Below are 14,469 nucleotides of genomic sequence, written 5' to 3' on the forward strand. Positions count from 1 at the left end.
GGACAGGACCGAGCTCTGGTTCCATCCTGGAGATTCCGGGAATGGATTGAACCCTTCGGAATCCGTCCCTTTGTGCTCCATAGGGTAACGGAGCAGCTCCCGCCTCCTCTCCCTGGGATTGGTTTTCCATAGGGAAATGATCCGTGCCCCCTGCTCCAGCTTTGGAATGTGGCTTTGGGCCAGATCCCGCTGCTGCTCCAGGGGAAAAAACAGGGATGAGGAGGAGACAGAACCCCCTGGAACAAAAGCTCCTGGGTTTTGTGCACATTCCTTATGGATTGGGATCTCTGCCCGGCGTTATCCCTGTTTTCTGCACAAGGAAAAGCTGCTCGGAAAGGCTGGATCAGGCTCTCCCAAAAGTTTGGGAATAAGGCTGCAGGGGTGATGCTCTGTAGCCACTAGATCCTGGCAAATCCTCTTGGATTCATCCCTGGCTGTGCCTTTTTTTCCTGGATCTTCCCCTCTCCTGTGTGTGATTCCCATTCCCGCATCCCTCAGGAGTGTCCCTTTTCCTGCTCAAATCCACAGAAATTTGGGATCTCAGATTTTCTCCATCCGGCTTCTCCCAGGGCCTGGAACCATGGGAAAACATCCCAGAATTTTCCTCCATCCTGGAGGGGTTCTGAAGCTCTCCCAGGAGACCAGGAGACCACGGAAAACAACTGAATTCCAGCAGGATCCCGGTATTCCCACTCAGGCTATCCCACCTCACTCCAGGATCTTCCAGGATGGGATCGGGTGGATTACTTTCACGGGAATCTCCAGGGTTTTATTCAGGATGTGGAGGCCCCCCAGTTTTTGATCCTTCCCTCGTGTGGAGCTTTTCCAGCAGGAATTTCCACCTGGGAATGACCCACGGGCAGGATGTGGCTCCACCTCCACCTGAAAACATTGGATGTGTCCTGGGGAGATTCCCAGCCTGGAAATTCCCAATGCAGGAGCTGGGGATGGGATTTTTTGGGATGCCGTGGCCTGCCTAGGGGTGTTAGGAGGCTTCTCCCTCATCCAACCCCACCCTTTTCCTTGGATACTCAGCACCCTGGGAATGTTCTCAGGGACCCTCGGAGCCAGGATGAACCCACCAGGATCCAGGGGCACCTGGATGAAGCCAGACAAGGATCATATTCCCAGGAATCGGCTGCTGGTGACAGCCACAGCGGCAGGGAACAAAAGGAGCCACTGGGACGTGACTCCCTCGTCATTCCGGAGGGTCTGGATCAGGCCCTGGATCAGGTATCCCGCCTTTTTCCAGCCCTTTGATCAACGGCCTTCATCAGCTGCACGTGAATTATTCACGGAGCGCCCGGATCGGCTTTCCCAGCCCCGATGCTCCCAGGCCTCTTCCTCCTCTCCTCCTCCTCCTCCTCCAGCTGGTTTGCAGGATGGGCTGGAGTTCCAGCACATCCCAGGTTTTTATGGGAATTCCAATTCCAGACATTCCTGGGGGGATGTTCCCAATCCTCTCCCTCCTCTCTCTTCCAACTCATTTCTGGGCGAGGAGGATGGGCTGGGATGGCATCCCAGGCGAGATTTCTTTTCCCACACTCTGCTGGCATTCCCGGAGGGATGTTCCCAAAATTCTCCCTCCTCTCCAGCTGATTGGGAGGATGGGCCGGAGTTCCAGCACTGCCCTGTTTCAATGGGATTTGTTCTCCCATTTATTCCTCGCATTCCTGGAGGGATGTTCCCAGAAACGTCACAACCTCATCCAGCTTATTCCCGGAAAAGGAAAACGGGCTGGATTTCCACCACTGCCTCGGTTTAGTGGGATTTCCTATTCCACATATTCCCAAAATTCCTGGTAGGATGTTCCCAGCTCTCCCCTCTTCCTCTCCTCCAGCTTATTCCTGGAAAAGGGGGATTTTCTGGAGTTTCAGCACTGCCTTGTTTCAATGGAATTTCCTATTCCATACATTCCCAGCGTTCCTGGAGGGAAGCTCCCAGCACCAGCTCCTCTCTTTCTCCTCCCCACCATCCCAGATGGGAATTCCTTCCCAAGATCCCACCGCAAGCTCCCCATTCCCAGCGGGAATTCCATTCCCTGCCTCCTGCCCCTCCAGCCCTTTCCCAAATCCCAGCTCTCCTGGAGCCCCTCAAGGCTCCAAGGATTTCCTGGATCCTTCTCTTTTCCAGGTGTCCTCATGGATCCATGTGGGAAGGGACCTCAAATCCCATCCCATTCCAAGCCAAACACATCCCACTGTCCCAGGCGGCTCCGAGTCTCATCCAACCTTTCCTCGGACACTTCCAGGGATGGGGCAGCCACAATTTCCCTGGACACAACCAATCCAGCACCCGCAGGATTTGGAAAATCTGGGAAAACACATTCCGGCATCAACTTCCACGTGGATAATCCACCGAAAAAAAAAAATTCCATCTTTCTTTAAAACACCGAAATTCTATGGAAAGCAAAAGGCGCAACTTGGGGAAAAACTCGGTGCTGAACACCCCAGAATTCCCAGGGTAAATTCCTCATCCCCCACTCCAAGCTGCTCACACAGAACCGGGAAATTCCCGGGAAACTCCGACCGGCGCATTCCTCACCGTCCCGCCTCTTCCCACGGGATGAGATCCGCGCGGGCCTCGGGAAGGGAGGGCTCACCTGTTGGTGAAGACCTTGCTGTAGTTGAACACTTGGATCTCCAGGATCTCATTCCCGTCGATGTTGGTCGCCACCGGCCAGCGGAAAGTCTGGGAAAAGGAGGAGAGGGATGAGCTGGGAGCGTTTCGGGAAAGGAAGGTGGATGAGCCAGGATTGTTTTGGGAAATGCAGGAAAGGGATAAGCCAGGATCAGTTGGGAAAAGGGAGAGGGATGAGCCAGGATCAGCTGGGAAAAAGAGAGGGCTGATCCAGGAGCGTTTTGGGAAAAGGAGGAGAGGGATGAGCCGGGAGTGTTTCAAAAAGGAAGGTGGATGAGCCAGGATTTTTTTTGGAAAAGGAGGAAATGGATGAGCCAGGATCAGTTGGGAAAGGGAGAGGGATGAGCCAGGATTATTTTGGGAATAGAGGAGAGGGCTGATCCAGGAGAGTTTTGGGAAAAGGAGGAGATGGATGAGCCAGGATCAGCTGGAAAAAGAAGGAAATGAATGAGCCAGGATTTTTTTTGGAAAAGAAGATGGATGACCCAGGATTGTTTTGGGGAAAGGAAGAGAGGGATGAGCCAGGATCAGCTGGGAAAAAGAGGAGAAGGCTGAGCCAGGAGCGTTTTAGGAAAAGGAGGAGATGGATGAGCCAGGATTGTTTTGGGAAAAGGAGAAGTGGGATGAGCCAGGATCATTTTGGGAAAAGGAGGAGATGGATGAGCCAGGATCAGTTGGGAAAGGGAGAGGGATGAGCCAGGACAGTTTTGGAAAAAAAGGAGAGGGCTGATCCAGGAATGTTTTGGGAAAAGGAAGAGAGGGATGAGCCAGAAGGGTTTTGGGAAAAGGAGAATAGGGATGAGCTGGGATCAGCTGGGAAAAGGAGGAGGTGGATGAGCCAGGATAAGTTAGGAAAAGAAGATGGATGAGCCAGGATCATTTTGGGAAAAGGAGGAGATGGATGAGCCAGGATCAGCTGGAAAAAGGAGAGGAAAGAGCCAGGATTGTTTTGGGAAAAGACGAGAGGGCTGAGCCAGGAGCGTTTTGGGAAAAGAAGATGGATGAGCCAGGATCAGTTGGGAAAGAAGGAAATGGATGAGCCAGGATTGTTTTGGGAAAAGGAAGAAATTAATGAGCCAGGATCATTTTGGGAAAAGAAGAGAGGGCTGATCCAGGAGTGTTTTGGGAAAAGGAGATGGATGAGCCAGAAGGGTTTTGGGAAAAGAAGGAATTGGATGAGCTGGGATTGTTTTGGGAAAAGGGAGAGATGAATAAACCAGAAGGGTTTTGGGAGAAGGAAGAGAGGGATGAGCCAGGATGAGCTGGGAAAAAGAGAGAGAGAGAGGAACCAGGAGCATTCAGGAAAAAAAGGACAAGGATGATCCAGGAGTTTTCTTGGGAAAAGGAGGAGAGGCATGAGGCAGGAGCATTCCAGGGAGCTGGAGCTTAGGGGATGAGGGTGGGGAAAGGGCTCTTTTCCCAGGAAAAAAGGGCAGCGGGGCCAGTTTATAGGGATGTCACCGAGGATGTTCCCAGCACAGACTATTTTATGGATACACACATGGAAAATAAAAATACTGGCATTGGAAGGGGGTGGGAATGTGGAGCCAGGCTGGGAGAGCTGGGAATGTCCGGCTGGATCAGGGGAGGATCCAGGGAATCCTTGGAGCAGCTTCCCAAGCCTCAAGGGGCTCCAGGAGAGCCGGGATTTGGGAAAGGGCTGGAGGGGCAGGAGGCAGGGAATGGAATTCCCACTGGGAATGGGGAGCTTGGGGTGGGACCTTGGGAAGGAATTCCCAGCTGAGCTGGAATTCCTGGAGAAGCTGTGGGTCCCCAGGAATGTTGGAGCAGCCTGGGATAGTGGGAGGTGTCAGGAACGGGATGATCCTTAAATTCCCTCCCCACCAAAACCATTCCACAATTCCACAAAATCTAATCCCTTTTTTTTTTTTTTTTTTTTTTGGCAGATCCCTCTGTCATCCCAACCCCCCACATTCCCAGTTTTCCAAGCCCCAGCACCTCCCAAATCCCAGCATCCCCCCCTTCCCAACCCTCTCCTGGTGCATCCCAGATTGGGAATGTGCCAGAGGCAGCGGATCCAGGATCTCTCCCAGGAGCCGCAGGGCGGGATCGAAATCCATGGGAAGAGAATTTGCTCATCCAGCAAATTCCCGGGAAGGAGCCGGAGCTTCTTCAGCACTTCCCAGGGCTCGTTCCCGAGCTATTTATTCCCGGCTTTAATTTGTCTGCAGAGTCAGGGAAGGGAAAATTGCTGGAATATTAAAAGGAGTGGGAAATGGCACCCACGGATCCGGCACGGCTCCGGATCCTGCCGCAGGATTTATCCCGAGCTCTCCATGTGGGGATGGAATTCGGTCCCTCCCCTGCTTTTCCCTTGGGTTTTTTTCCCAAATGTTTTGATGCTCCAGGGGTCGGATCCGGTGATAAAATCACCCGGCAATCCCAGGATTATGGAATTGTTTAGGTTGGGAAAATCCTTGGGGACCACCAAATCCAAGAATTCCTGGCACTGCCGAGGCCACCCTTGATCCTCGTGGGTTGAAATCCCCCCAGGAATGGGGATCCCAGCACCTTTCCAGGAAGGAATTCCACAGGAATGCCCCTCTGGGCCTGAGGAATTGTCCCGTTCCCACTTCTCAGGCCTCAGCCCTCGGCTCCTTCTCCCAGGGAGAGCAGGATAAACCCGGGAATTTTTCCAGGCTGATTCCCTCGGCCCCCTCCCACCTCCATCCAAAAGGTGCTGGATGTGCTCTGGGGATCCCAGATCTACCAAATCCAAGGAAATCTGCCCCAAATCCAAGGAAAAGGCAGCAAGTGCAGGGAGCAGGGATTCACTGAAGTCTGGGATTGCTTTTGCCAAAGGAAAAGGGGGAAAACAAGGCTGGAAAAGCCGGAGCTACAGGTTTGATCCGAGGGAGTTTCCAAGCGCTGGGGGAAAAAAAATGGGAAACAGGGAAGGCCCTGGCACAGAATTCCCAGAGAAGCTGGGAGTGTCCAAGGCCAGGAAATGGGGCTTGGAGCAGCCTGGGATGAGGCTACGGAATGGGATAGGCTCTCTTCCCACCCCAAAATTCCACGGGAAGGAATTCCAGCAAGATTTTTGGGCAGAGAGGCCTCTTCCCACCTAAAATTCCATGATCCTGATGGAACTGATTGGGGCAGCTCATCCCTCATTTCCCTGTTCGAAGTTATCCCGGGAAATTTCAGCTCCGAGGAATCTGGGCTCCGTCATTCCCAGAGATTACCTTCCCTCCCCGGCTGCGGGGGATCTCTGGGAAAGGCCCCTCCAAGGTGAAATCCTTTGGGATGCAGCACGGAACGCGAATATTCCCGATGAACTGGGGGCGCTGCGCGCAGCCTCTGGAATATCCAGCGGGCTCCGGAGCAGCAGGGGATTTGCGGGATTCATTGAGGAATGAAGGGAAAAATAATTGGAAAAGAAACGGAGCGAAACCAAATCCCAGGGAAACTGCTGGGGTTTGGAATCCAAATCCTGCCTGGAGGCGGATCCTGATTAACGGGAAGAGGGGGGCAGGAAAAGAGGGAATGAAGGTGGATTTCCTCAGCTCCGAGATCACAGAATCCAGGGATCACTGAGGCTGGAAAAACCCTCAGGGATCATCGAATCTGAGGTGTGGGAAGTGGGAATAGGACAATCCCTGGAGTGCCACGTCCGGGAATTCCTTGGAATCCTCCAAGGGAATGGGGACTCCAAACCTGCCCGGGAGCCCCTTCCAGGGCCTGAGCACCCTTCCCGTGGGGAATTGTTCCCAAAATCCAACCTCAACTTCCCTGGCACAGCCTGAGGCCGTTTTCCCTGTCCTGTCCCTTTTCCCTGGAATCAAAGCCCGACCCCGCCCCGGCTGCCCCGCCCTGCTCCGGGATTTGGGATCTGCCGTGGAGGATCCAAAGGGTTTCAACTCCAGATATTCCCAGGTATTCCCCAGAGGTGATTCCCTGGATATTCCCCCAGCAGGATTTGATCCTCCGGGCCTAGGAATGTCTCTACAGCATCCCAGCGCCTGTGGCTGCTCTGGGAGGGATTCACTTCCCTAAAAGTGCTGGAATTCCGGGCTGGAATTCCGGGCTCCTGATCCAACACCATCTCAACCATTCCCAAAGACAGTTTTTCCAACGGCACGCGATGAATGGAGGGGAAAAAAATCCCACAGGGAGCAACGGAGGGGCTGGTGGGAGACGGAGTCTGATCATGGGGACAGAATTCCCAAAAATCTGGGATGTTCCAGCCCCGGAAGCGTTCAGGGGATGGTTTGGGTGGGAAGGGAGCTCAAATCCCATCCCCATTCCATGGGAAGGGACCGTTTCCCTATCCCAGGTTGCTCCAAGCTTTTTCCTTGGACATTTCCGGGGATCCAGGGGCAGCCACGGCTCCTCTGGGAATTCTGAAGGAAAAAGAAGGAATTCCAAGGAAAAAGCGAAACTTTTTCCTCCAGAGATGAAAAAAAAATGGAGCTGGAAATCCCAGCAGGAATTTCCCAGCTTGGATAAACAATTTTTTCCCTGAAATTCAGTGCAGAAAACACAGGAAATTTTATGTTTTTGATTTGAATTCCATAGGGATTCTCCCACCCGTGTCCAGCCAGGAATCCCGTTTGGCCCCTGCCAGGAGAAACCTTGGAGAGGACAACAAAGACGCCAACAAAAATCGGGAGCAGGGATTTCACCCGGACTGGGAATCCTGGGAGAGGCAGTGGGATTTCCGGGATACAAAAAGGACGGGAAAACTTCTCCTACCTCGTCAAACCTGGCCTCGTCCTCGCAGTTTTCCATCACTCGGGTGTAGAAGGAAAGCCCTGGAGAGGGAAAAAGAGGGAAAAGGGGTGGATGAAGGGCTGGGAGACCCTGGGATTTTGGGATCTGCGGGGTGGGAACAGCCCAGGATGGAAAAACCTCTGCCGGAATTCCACCTCCCTGCTCCGACCCTTCCCGATCCCAGGGCATTCCCGACTTTTCCTGACTTTACTTCTCTGGGAGGTATCCATGAGTGACATCCCTCATTTTCCAGCCCCATTCCCAAGAGGAAGCCTCTCCTGGCAGCTCCTTAGGATCCATTAACTCCCGGCTCCCTAATTAGCCCCGGACACGAACGCAATTAAGCTGGAACGGAGTTGGGAATTCCTGTGGGAAATCAACTCTGGAGCAGAGTTCAGATCCTGCTGGAGCTTCCCAAAAAATGGGCCAGGTGATGAAAATTCCCTGTTTTCCTGCCTTTTTCCCCAAAGCCAGGCTGAAAAGCCGGAATTCCTGGAAAATCCTGGAGTCATTCCCAGTTTGTTTCCACGTATGGAGCAAGGATGGGGAGAACAGGAACCACGGCGGATCCGGGAGCTCTTTGGAGCTGCCGGGATTCAATCCCATTCCCAAATCCCTGATGGAAAAATGGGAGAATCCCAAAGGCAAAGCTGAACCCCTCGCTCCGGATCCCTCGGAAATGTGGGAGTGAAATCCAAGGCCATGCATGGAGAGCAATCCCTGATATTCCAGGATTCTGGCCACGGAATCCATCCTCTCCCTCCGCTTCCAGAGCAGGATCCACTTCCCACCAGCCCTTCCCCCATAGGCTGATCCCATGGATCAGGAATTCCATTCGTGCCTCAGTTTCCCTGGTTTGGAAATCCTCTCCCGGGATTTCCAGGAAAGGAGGAGGAGGAGTGTCATTCCAAGGCTGTCAGCCTCGGGAATGCTTCATCCCGGATTCCGCTCCCTCCTCTCCCGCCTGGAAGCTCCGCCAGATCCCTTGGGATGTGCTGCCAGAGGGAGAGGCTGGATGGGGCCGAGATGGGGAAGGGAATCCGGGAAAACCAGGGGAGTTTGGAATTTCCAGCCGGGAGCTGGGAGAGGGCTCCTCATCCCACGGGCAAGGGCCCGAAGCTTTTCCAGAGGCGCTGGAAAAGGGCGAGAAATTTTTTTTTCCAACAGATTTCAGGACTGAGCTCCAACCAAACACATTCCAGGCCTGGAATTCCAGGTCAACGTGCCTGGAATCCATCCTATCCCATACTGGGGCAGGACAGAGCCCTGACTGAGGAAGGAATGGTGGAAACATGGAATTATTTTGGTTGGAAAACCCCTCTGGAATCGAGCCCGGAGTTCCCTGATCCATTCCCTGATCCACATCTCCCATTCCTGGAGGGACTGAAATCCAGGGATTCCAACTCCTCCAGGAATGGGGATCCCGCTGCCCCCAGGCAGCTGTGCCAGGGCTGGACAGCCCCTTCCAGGTGGGAATTGTTCCCAAGGAATTCTTCCCATGGGCGCAGGGATGGGGCTCAGGGAATCCAAGAGTTGGAATTCCCTCAGGGGATTTCAGGAATCGAGATGGAATTCCCTTGGGGATTTAAGGAATTGAGCCGGAATTCCCTTGGGGATTTAAGGAATTGAGCTGGAATTCCCTTGGGGATTTCGGGAGTTGAGCTGGAATTCCCTCGGGGATTCAAGGAATTGAGCTGGAATTCCCTCGGGGATTTTGGGAGTTGAGCTGGAATTCCCTCGGGGATTTCGGGAGTTGAGCTGGAATTCCTGCAGGGAAAAGGGAGCTTGGGGTGGGATCTTGGGAAGGAATTCCAGGCTGGGAGGGTGGGGAGAGGCCGGGCTGGAATTCCCAGAGAATCCCTGGATCCCTGGGAGTATCCAAGGAAAGGCTGGAGCATCCCGGGACAGCGGGAGGTGTCCCTGGAATGGGAGGGGACTGAAGGTCCCTTCCCACCCAAACCATTCCGGGAGGGAATTCCAAGGAATTTGGTGCCAGGAGAGTTGGATCAGGGTCCTGAGGGTTTTTCCCAGTCTTTTCCTTGGCTCCTCTCCAGACCCAAAGCAGGGACGAATCCCGACATTCCCAAAGTCCCACCGGGAATTCGGGTCGGGTTCGGGAGCGGGAATGTTCAGAACGGGAAATTCGGGGCTCCACGCTGGATTTTCCAGGAATTCCGCCTCTTTCCCAGGGATTTTCTGGGAGCCGGAGGCGCGGCGGGGAGCCGAGGGTTAATTGCCCCTGGTTAATGACCCCGAGGTCATTAAGAGCAGGGAAAGCCGCGATGGAATTCCCGGAATTCTCCCGCTCTGCCTCCATGGATTCCCGGCCTCTGGAAGAGCCAGGATCCCATCCCGAGACTTTCCCAGGCCTCGGGAAAGCTCCGGAAGCTGCGGGACCCTCGGGAGGAATCCCGGCTGATCCCGGATCCCGGGCCAAGGGGAGGAATCCTTCGGGATCTCCTTGGGATCTCCCCGCCCCCACAAAGCCGTGATCCCACAGCCGGGACACAATCCCCGCTCCCGGCAGGAATTCCACCCTGGGAATTCGCCCCCTTTTCCCTGGAGACCCCAAAAAGAGCCGGTTTGGGGTCGGGCGTGGGGAAACTGAGGCAGGGATGGATGCAGGGAGGCCCCAAATCCTGTCTCACAAATCCTGGCCCCAAATCCCACTCCCACAAACCTGCTCCCCAAAATCTTGATCCCAAATCCCATGCCTCCAATCCTGCTCCCACAAAATCCTGTCCCCAAATCCTGCCCTGTTCCCGCTCCCCCAAATCCCACCCCGAATTCCTGTCCCCAAATTCCACCCCTCCAAATCCCACTCCCCAAATCCTGATCCTCCAAATCCTTTCCCTCAAATCCTTCTCCCCCAATTCCTGCATCCCCAATCCTGCCTCCCCAAAATTCCATCCCCCAAATCCTCACCCCCCCTCCAATCCCCCTCTCTCAATTCCCACTCCCCAAATCCTGTCCCTCAAATTCCACCCCCCAAATCCTGACCCCCAAATCCCATGTCCCCAGATCCTGACCTCAAATCCCGGCCCCCAAATCCTGTCCCCAAAACCCTGTCCCCAAATCCTACCCCAAATTTCTGTCCCCAAATTCCACCCCCCAAACCCTGCCCCACAATTCCTGCTCCCCAAATCCTGCCCCACCAATCCTATCCTTCGAATCCTGTCCCCCAATTCCTGACCCCCCCAAATCCCTCTCCCCAAATTCCCGATCCCCAATTCCCACTCCCCAAATCCTGAGCCCCCAAATCCTGTCCCTCAAATTCCACCCCAAAATCCTGTCCCCCAAATCCTGCCCCTCAATTCCTGCTCCTCAAATCCTTCACCAATCGTATCCTTCAAACCCTGCACCCCCAATCCCTCTCTCCCAATCCCCAAATCCTGAGCCTCCAATTCCACCCCAAAATCCTGTTCCCCAATTCCTGTCCCCCAAACCCTGACCCCCCAATTCCTCTCCCCCAAATCCCAATTCCCAATTCCCACTCCCCAAATCCTGTCCCTCAAATTCCACCCCAAAATCCTGTCCCCCGTTCCTATCCCCCAAATCCCACTCCCCAAATCCTGCTCCACCAATCCTGTCCCCCAATTCCTTCTCCCAAATCCTGACACCCCAATCCCTCTCTCCCAATTCCCAATCCCCAAATCCTGAGCCCCCAAATCCTGCCCCTCAAAATTCCACCCCAAAATCCTGTCCCCAGTTCCTGTCCCCCCAATTCCTGTCCCCCAAATCCCCATCCCAATTCCCGCCCCACAAATCCTGCCCCTCAGATTCCACCCCCCTAATTCCTGTCCCCCAATTCCTGCTCCCCAAATCCCTCTCCCCCAATTCCGGCTCCCCAAATCCTGCCCCTCAAATTCTACCCTCCCAATTCCTGTCCCTCAAATCCTGCTCCCCCAATCTCCTCCCCAATTCCCTCTCCCGCAATTCCCGGCCCCAATCCCGGTACCCCGGAACGCCGCCTTGGCGATGCGGTCGCCTTTGCCGCGGAGGCCGGAGACGGAGCGGAGCTGCAGCACCAGAGCCATGGCGGGACCCTGCGGGGGCTCGGGCCGGTCCCGGGGCGGTTCGAGGCGCTCGGTGCGGTCCCGGTGCGGTGCCCGGGGCGGTCCCGGTGCTCGGTGCAGGGCTCGGGCTGGTCCCGGGGCGGGCTCGGAGCAGAGCCCGGGGTGGTCCCAAGGTGGTCCCGGGGCGGTCTCGGTGCCTGATGCGGTCCCGGTGCGAGCCCGAGGCAAGTCCCGGGGCGGTCCCGGTACCCGGTGAGGAGCGCCAGGTGCTCCTGGTGCCTGATGCGGTCCCGGTGCGGAGCCCCAGGTGGTTCCGAGGCGGTCCCGGTACCCGGTGCGGTCCCGGTGAGGAGCCCCAGGTGCTCCTGGTGCCTGCCGCGGTCCCGGGGCGGTCCCGGTGCAGAGCCCGGTGCGGACCGAGCCGCTCGGTGTGGTCCGGTGCAGAGCCCGGTACCTGATGCGGTCCCGGGGCTCGGTGCAGAGCCCGGAGCCTGACGCGGTCCCGGTGTGATCCCGGTGCCCGCGGCGGTCCCCGGAGCGGTGCCGGTCCCGGTGCCGGCGCTCAGCTCAGTGCGGTCTCGGTCCCGGTGCGGTCCCGGTGCGGTCTCGGTCCCGGTGCGGTCTCGGTCCCGGTGCGGTCCCGGTGCGGTCTCGGTGCCGGTCTCAGTCCTGGTGCCGGTCTCGGTCCCGGTCCCGGTCCCGGTGCGGTCCCGGTCCCGGTGCCGGTTCTGGTCCCGGTGCCGGTGCGGAGCTTCCCCCGCTCCCAGCGCTGAATTCTTCACCAGCGGGGCCGCCCCTCCCCCTCCTCCCCTCCCACTTCTCCCCTCCCTCCTCCCACCCCTCCCCCTTCCCTCCCTTCCCTCCCCTCTCCGTTTCCTTGTTTTTCCTTGTTGTTTTTCCTTTCCTTTCCTTTCCTTTCCTTTCCTTTCCTTTCCTTTCCTTTCCTTTCCTTTCCTTTCCTTTCCTTTCCTTTCCTTTCCTTTCCTTTCCTTTCCTTTCCTTTCCTTTCCTTTCCTTTCTTTCCTTTCCTTTCCTTTCCGTTGGGAATGGGGAAACTGAGGCACGGCTCCATGGTCTCCGCAGGCTGGAACCTCGGGATAAGGGCGGCCCTTCCCAAAATTCCCGGGAATGTCCCGCCAGCCCCAGAGGGAGAAGGAAAGCTCCGGGAATTCCTTGGGTTGGAAAAGCCCCCGACTGCTCCCGCCAAGGCCACCCCTGGTCCGTGTCCCCAGAAATCCACGGGGACCCCGAATCAGGAATGGGGACTCAAACCCTTCCCAGGCAGGAATCGTTCCCGATATCCAAGAGAAACCTCCCCTGGCACGGCCGGGGCCGCTCCCTCTCAGCCCATCCCCAAATCCCAAAGTGTCCCCAAATCCCAAACTGACCCCATATCCCAAAGTGTCCCCAAATACCAAAATTCCCCCAAATCCCAAATTGCTCCCAGACCGCAAAGTGTCCCCAAACCCAAAATGTCCCTGGACCCCAAAGTGCCCCCAGACCTTAAAGTGCCTCCAAACCCCAAAACGTCCCCAGGTCCCAAAGTGTCTCCAGACCCATCTGGGGTGCAGGGTGGGAACTCAGACCCCAAAGTTCCTCCAGACCCCAAAGTTCCTCCAGACCCCAAAGTGTCCCCAGACTCATCTGGGGTGCAGAGTGATGTCCCAAATCCCAAAGTGTCCCCAGAACCCAAAATGTCCCTGGACCTCAAAGTGCTCCCAAACTCCAAAGTGCTCCCAAATCCCAAAATAATCCCAGACTCCAAAGCACTCCAAGACCCCAAAGTGTCCCCAGATCCCAAAATGTTCCCAACCTCCAAAGTGATCTCAAATCCCAAAGTGTCCCTGGACCCCAAAGTGACCCCAAATCCTGAAGTGCCAGACCCCAAAGTGACCCCAGATCCTAAAATTCCCCCAGACCCCAAAGTGTCTTTGGATCCCAAAATGTCCCTGGATCCAAAAGTGTCTCCGGACTCCTACAGGGAGCAAAGAGCCCAGACCCCAAACTGCCCCAGACCCCAAAGTGTCCCCAAATCCCAAAATGTTCCCAAATCCCAAAATGTCCCCAAATCCCAAAATGTCCCAGACCCCAAAGTGTCCCCAGACCCCAAAGTGTCCCCAAATCCCAAAATGTCCCCAGATCCCAAAATGTCCCAGACCCTAAAGTGTCCCCAGACCCATCTGGGGTGCAGAGTGATGTCCCAAATCCCAAAGTGTCCCCAGAGCCCAAAGTGACCCCAAATCCCAAAGTGTCCCCAAATCCCAAAGTGCCCCGAGACCCCAAAATGTCCCTGGACAGCAAAATGCTCCCAAACTCCAAAGTGATCCCAAATCCCAAAACATCACAGACCCCAAAATGTCCCTGGACTTCCAAAGTCCCCCAGATCCCAAAATGTCCCTGGACCCCAAAGTGACCCCAAATCCCAAATTGCTCCCAGACCCCAAAGTGACCCCAGGCCCCAAAACATCCCAGACCCCAAAATGTCCCCAGTCCCCAAAGTGCCCCCAGATCCCAAAATGTCCCCAAAATCCCAAAATGTCCCAGTCCCCAAAGTTCCACCAAGACCCCAAAATGTCCCCAGTCCCCAAAGTGACCCCAAATCCCAAAGTGTCCCCAAACCCTGGAATGTCACCAGACCCTTGAGTTTCCCCAGACCCCGAAGTGCCCCCAGACCCCAAATTCGGGATTTGTGCTTTTTTGGGAATTCTGTCCCATCCTGGATCACACCCGGGCATTCCCAGCTGTGAATCCATGGGATTTGGGCTTTTTTGGGAATTCTGTCCCGTCCCAGATGTGAATCCATGGATTTGGGGGTTTTTTGGCTCCTGAATTCCGGAATTATTTGGGATTATTTGAATTACCAGCCCAGAATGAGCCCCCCCACCAAAATGAGGTAAAATGCCAAAAAAAAATCCCCAAATTGGGACAAATCCCCCAAAAAGTTTGGGCTCCCCCCTCTCAAGTCGCCCCAAAATTGGGGTCTGGCCAAAGCCCCCTCCCCACATCGGGAAAATGGGGAAAAGCGGGAAAATGAGGAAAAATAATTGGGAAAACTGAGAGCGGGGGAATGGGGGAAAAA

At 55.4% G+C, this 14,469-nt stretch overlaps 1 protein-coding gene across 3 annotated transcripts in view; it reads right to left on the reverse strand.

The window, feature by feature from the left end:
• OTOF (otoferlin) overlaps window positions 1–11,609 on the reverse strand; it is a 97,161-nt gene extending 85,552 nt beyond the window's left edge. For all 3 annotated transcript variants that reach the window (XM_063422840.1, XM_063422849.1, XM_063422857.1), the window contains exons 1-3: window positions 11,333–11,609; window positions 7,357–7,415; window positions 2,603–2,691 (exon numbers count right to left, since the gene is read on the reverse strand). In XM_063422840.1, coding sequence (XP_063278910.1) covers window positions 2,603–2,691; window positions 7,357–7,415; window positions 11,333–11,411 — 227 coding nt within the window. In that variant the 5' untranslated portion in view covers window positions 11,412–11,609. The remainder of the gene's footprint in view (window positions 1–2,602; window positions 2,692–7,356; window positions 7,416–11,332) is intronic.
• Window positions 11,610–14,469: the final 2,860 nt, after the last annotated feature.

The sequence above is a fragment of the Prinia subflava genome, chromosome 2 (genome assembly GCF_021018805.1).
Source record: "Prinia subflava isolate CZ2003 ecotype Zambia chromosome 2, Cam_Psub_1.2, whole genome shotgun sequence".
Lineage (NCBI taxonomy): Eukaryota > Metazoa > Chordata > Aves > Passeriformes > Cisticolidae > Prinia > Prinia subflava.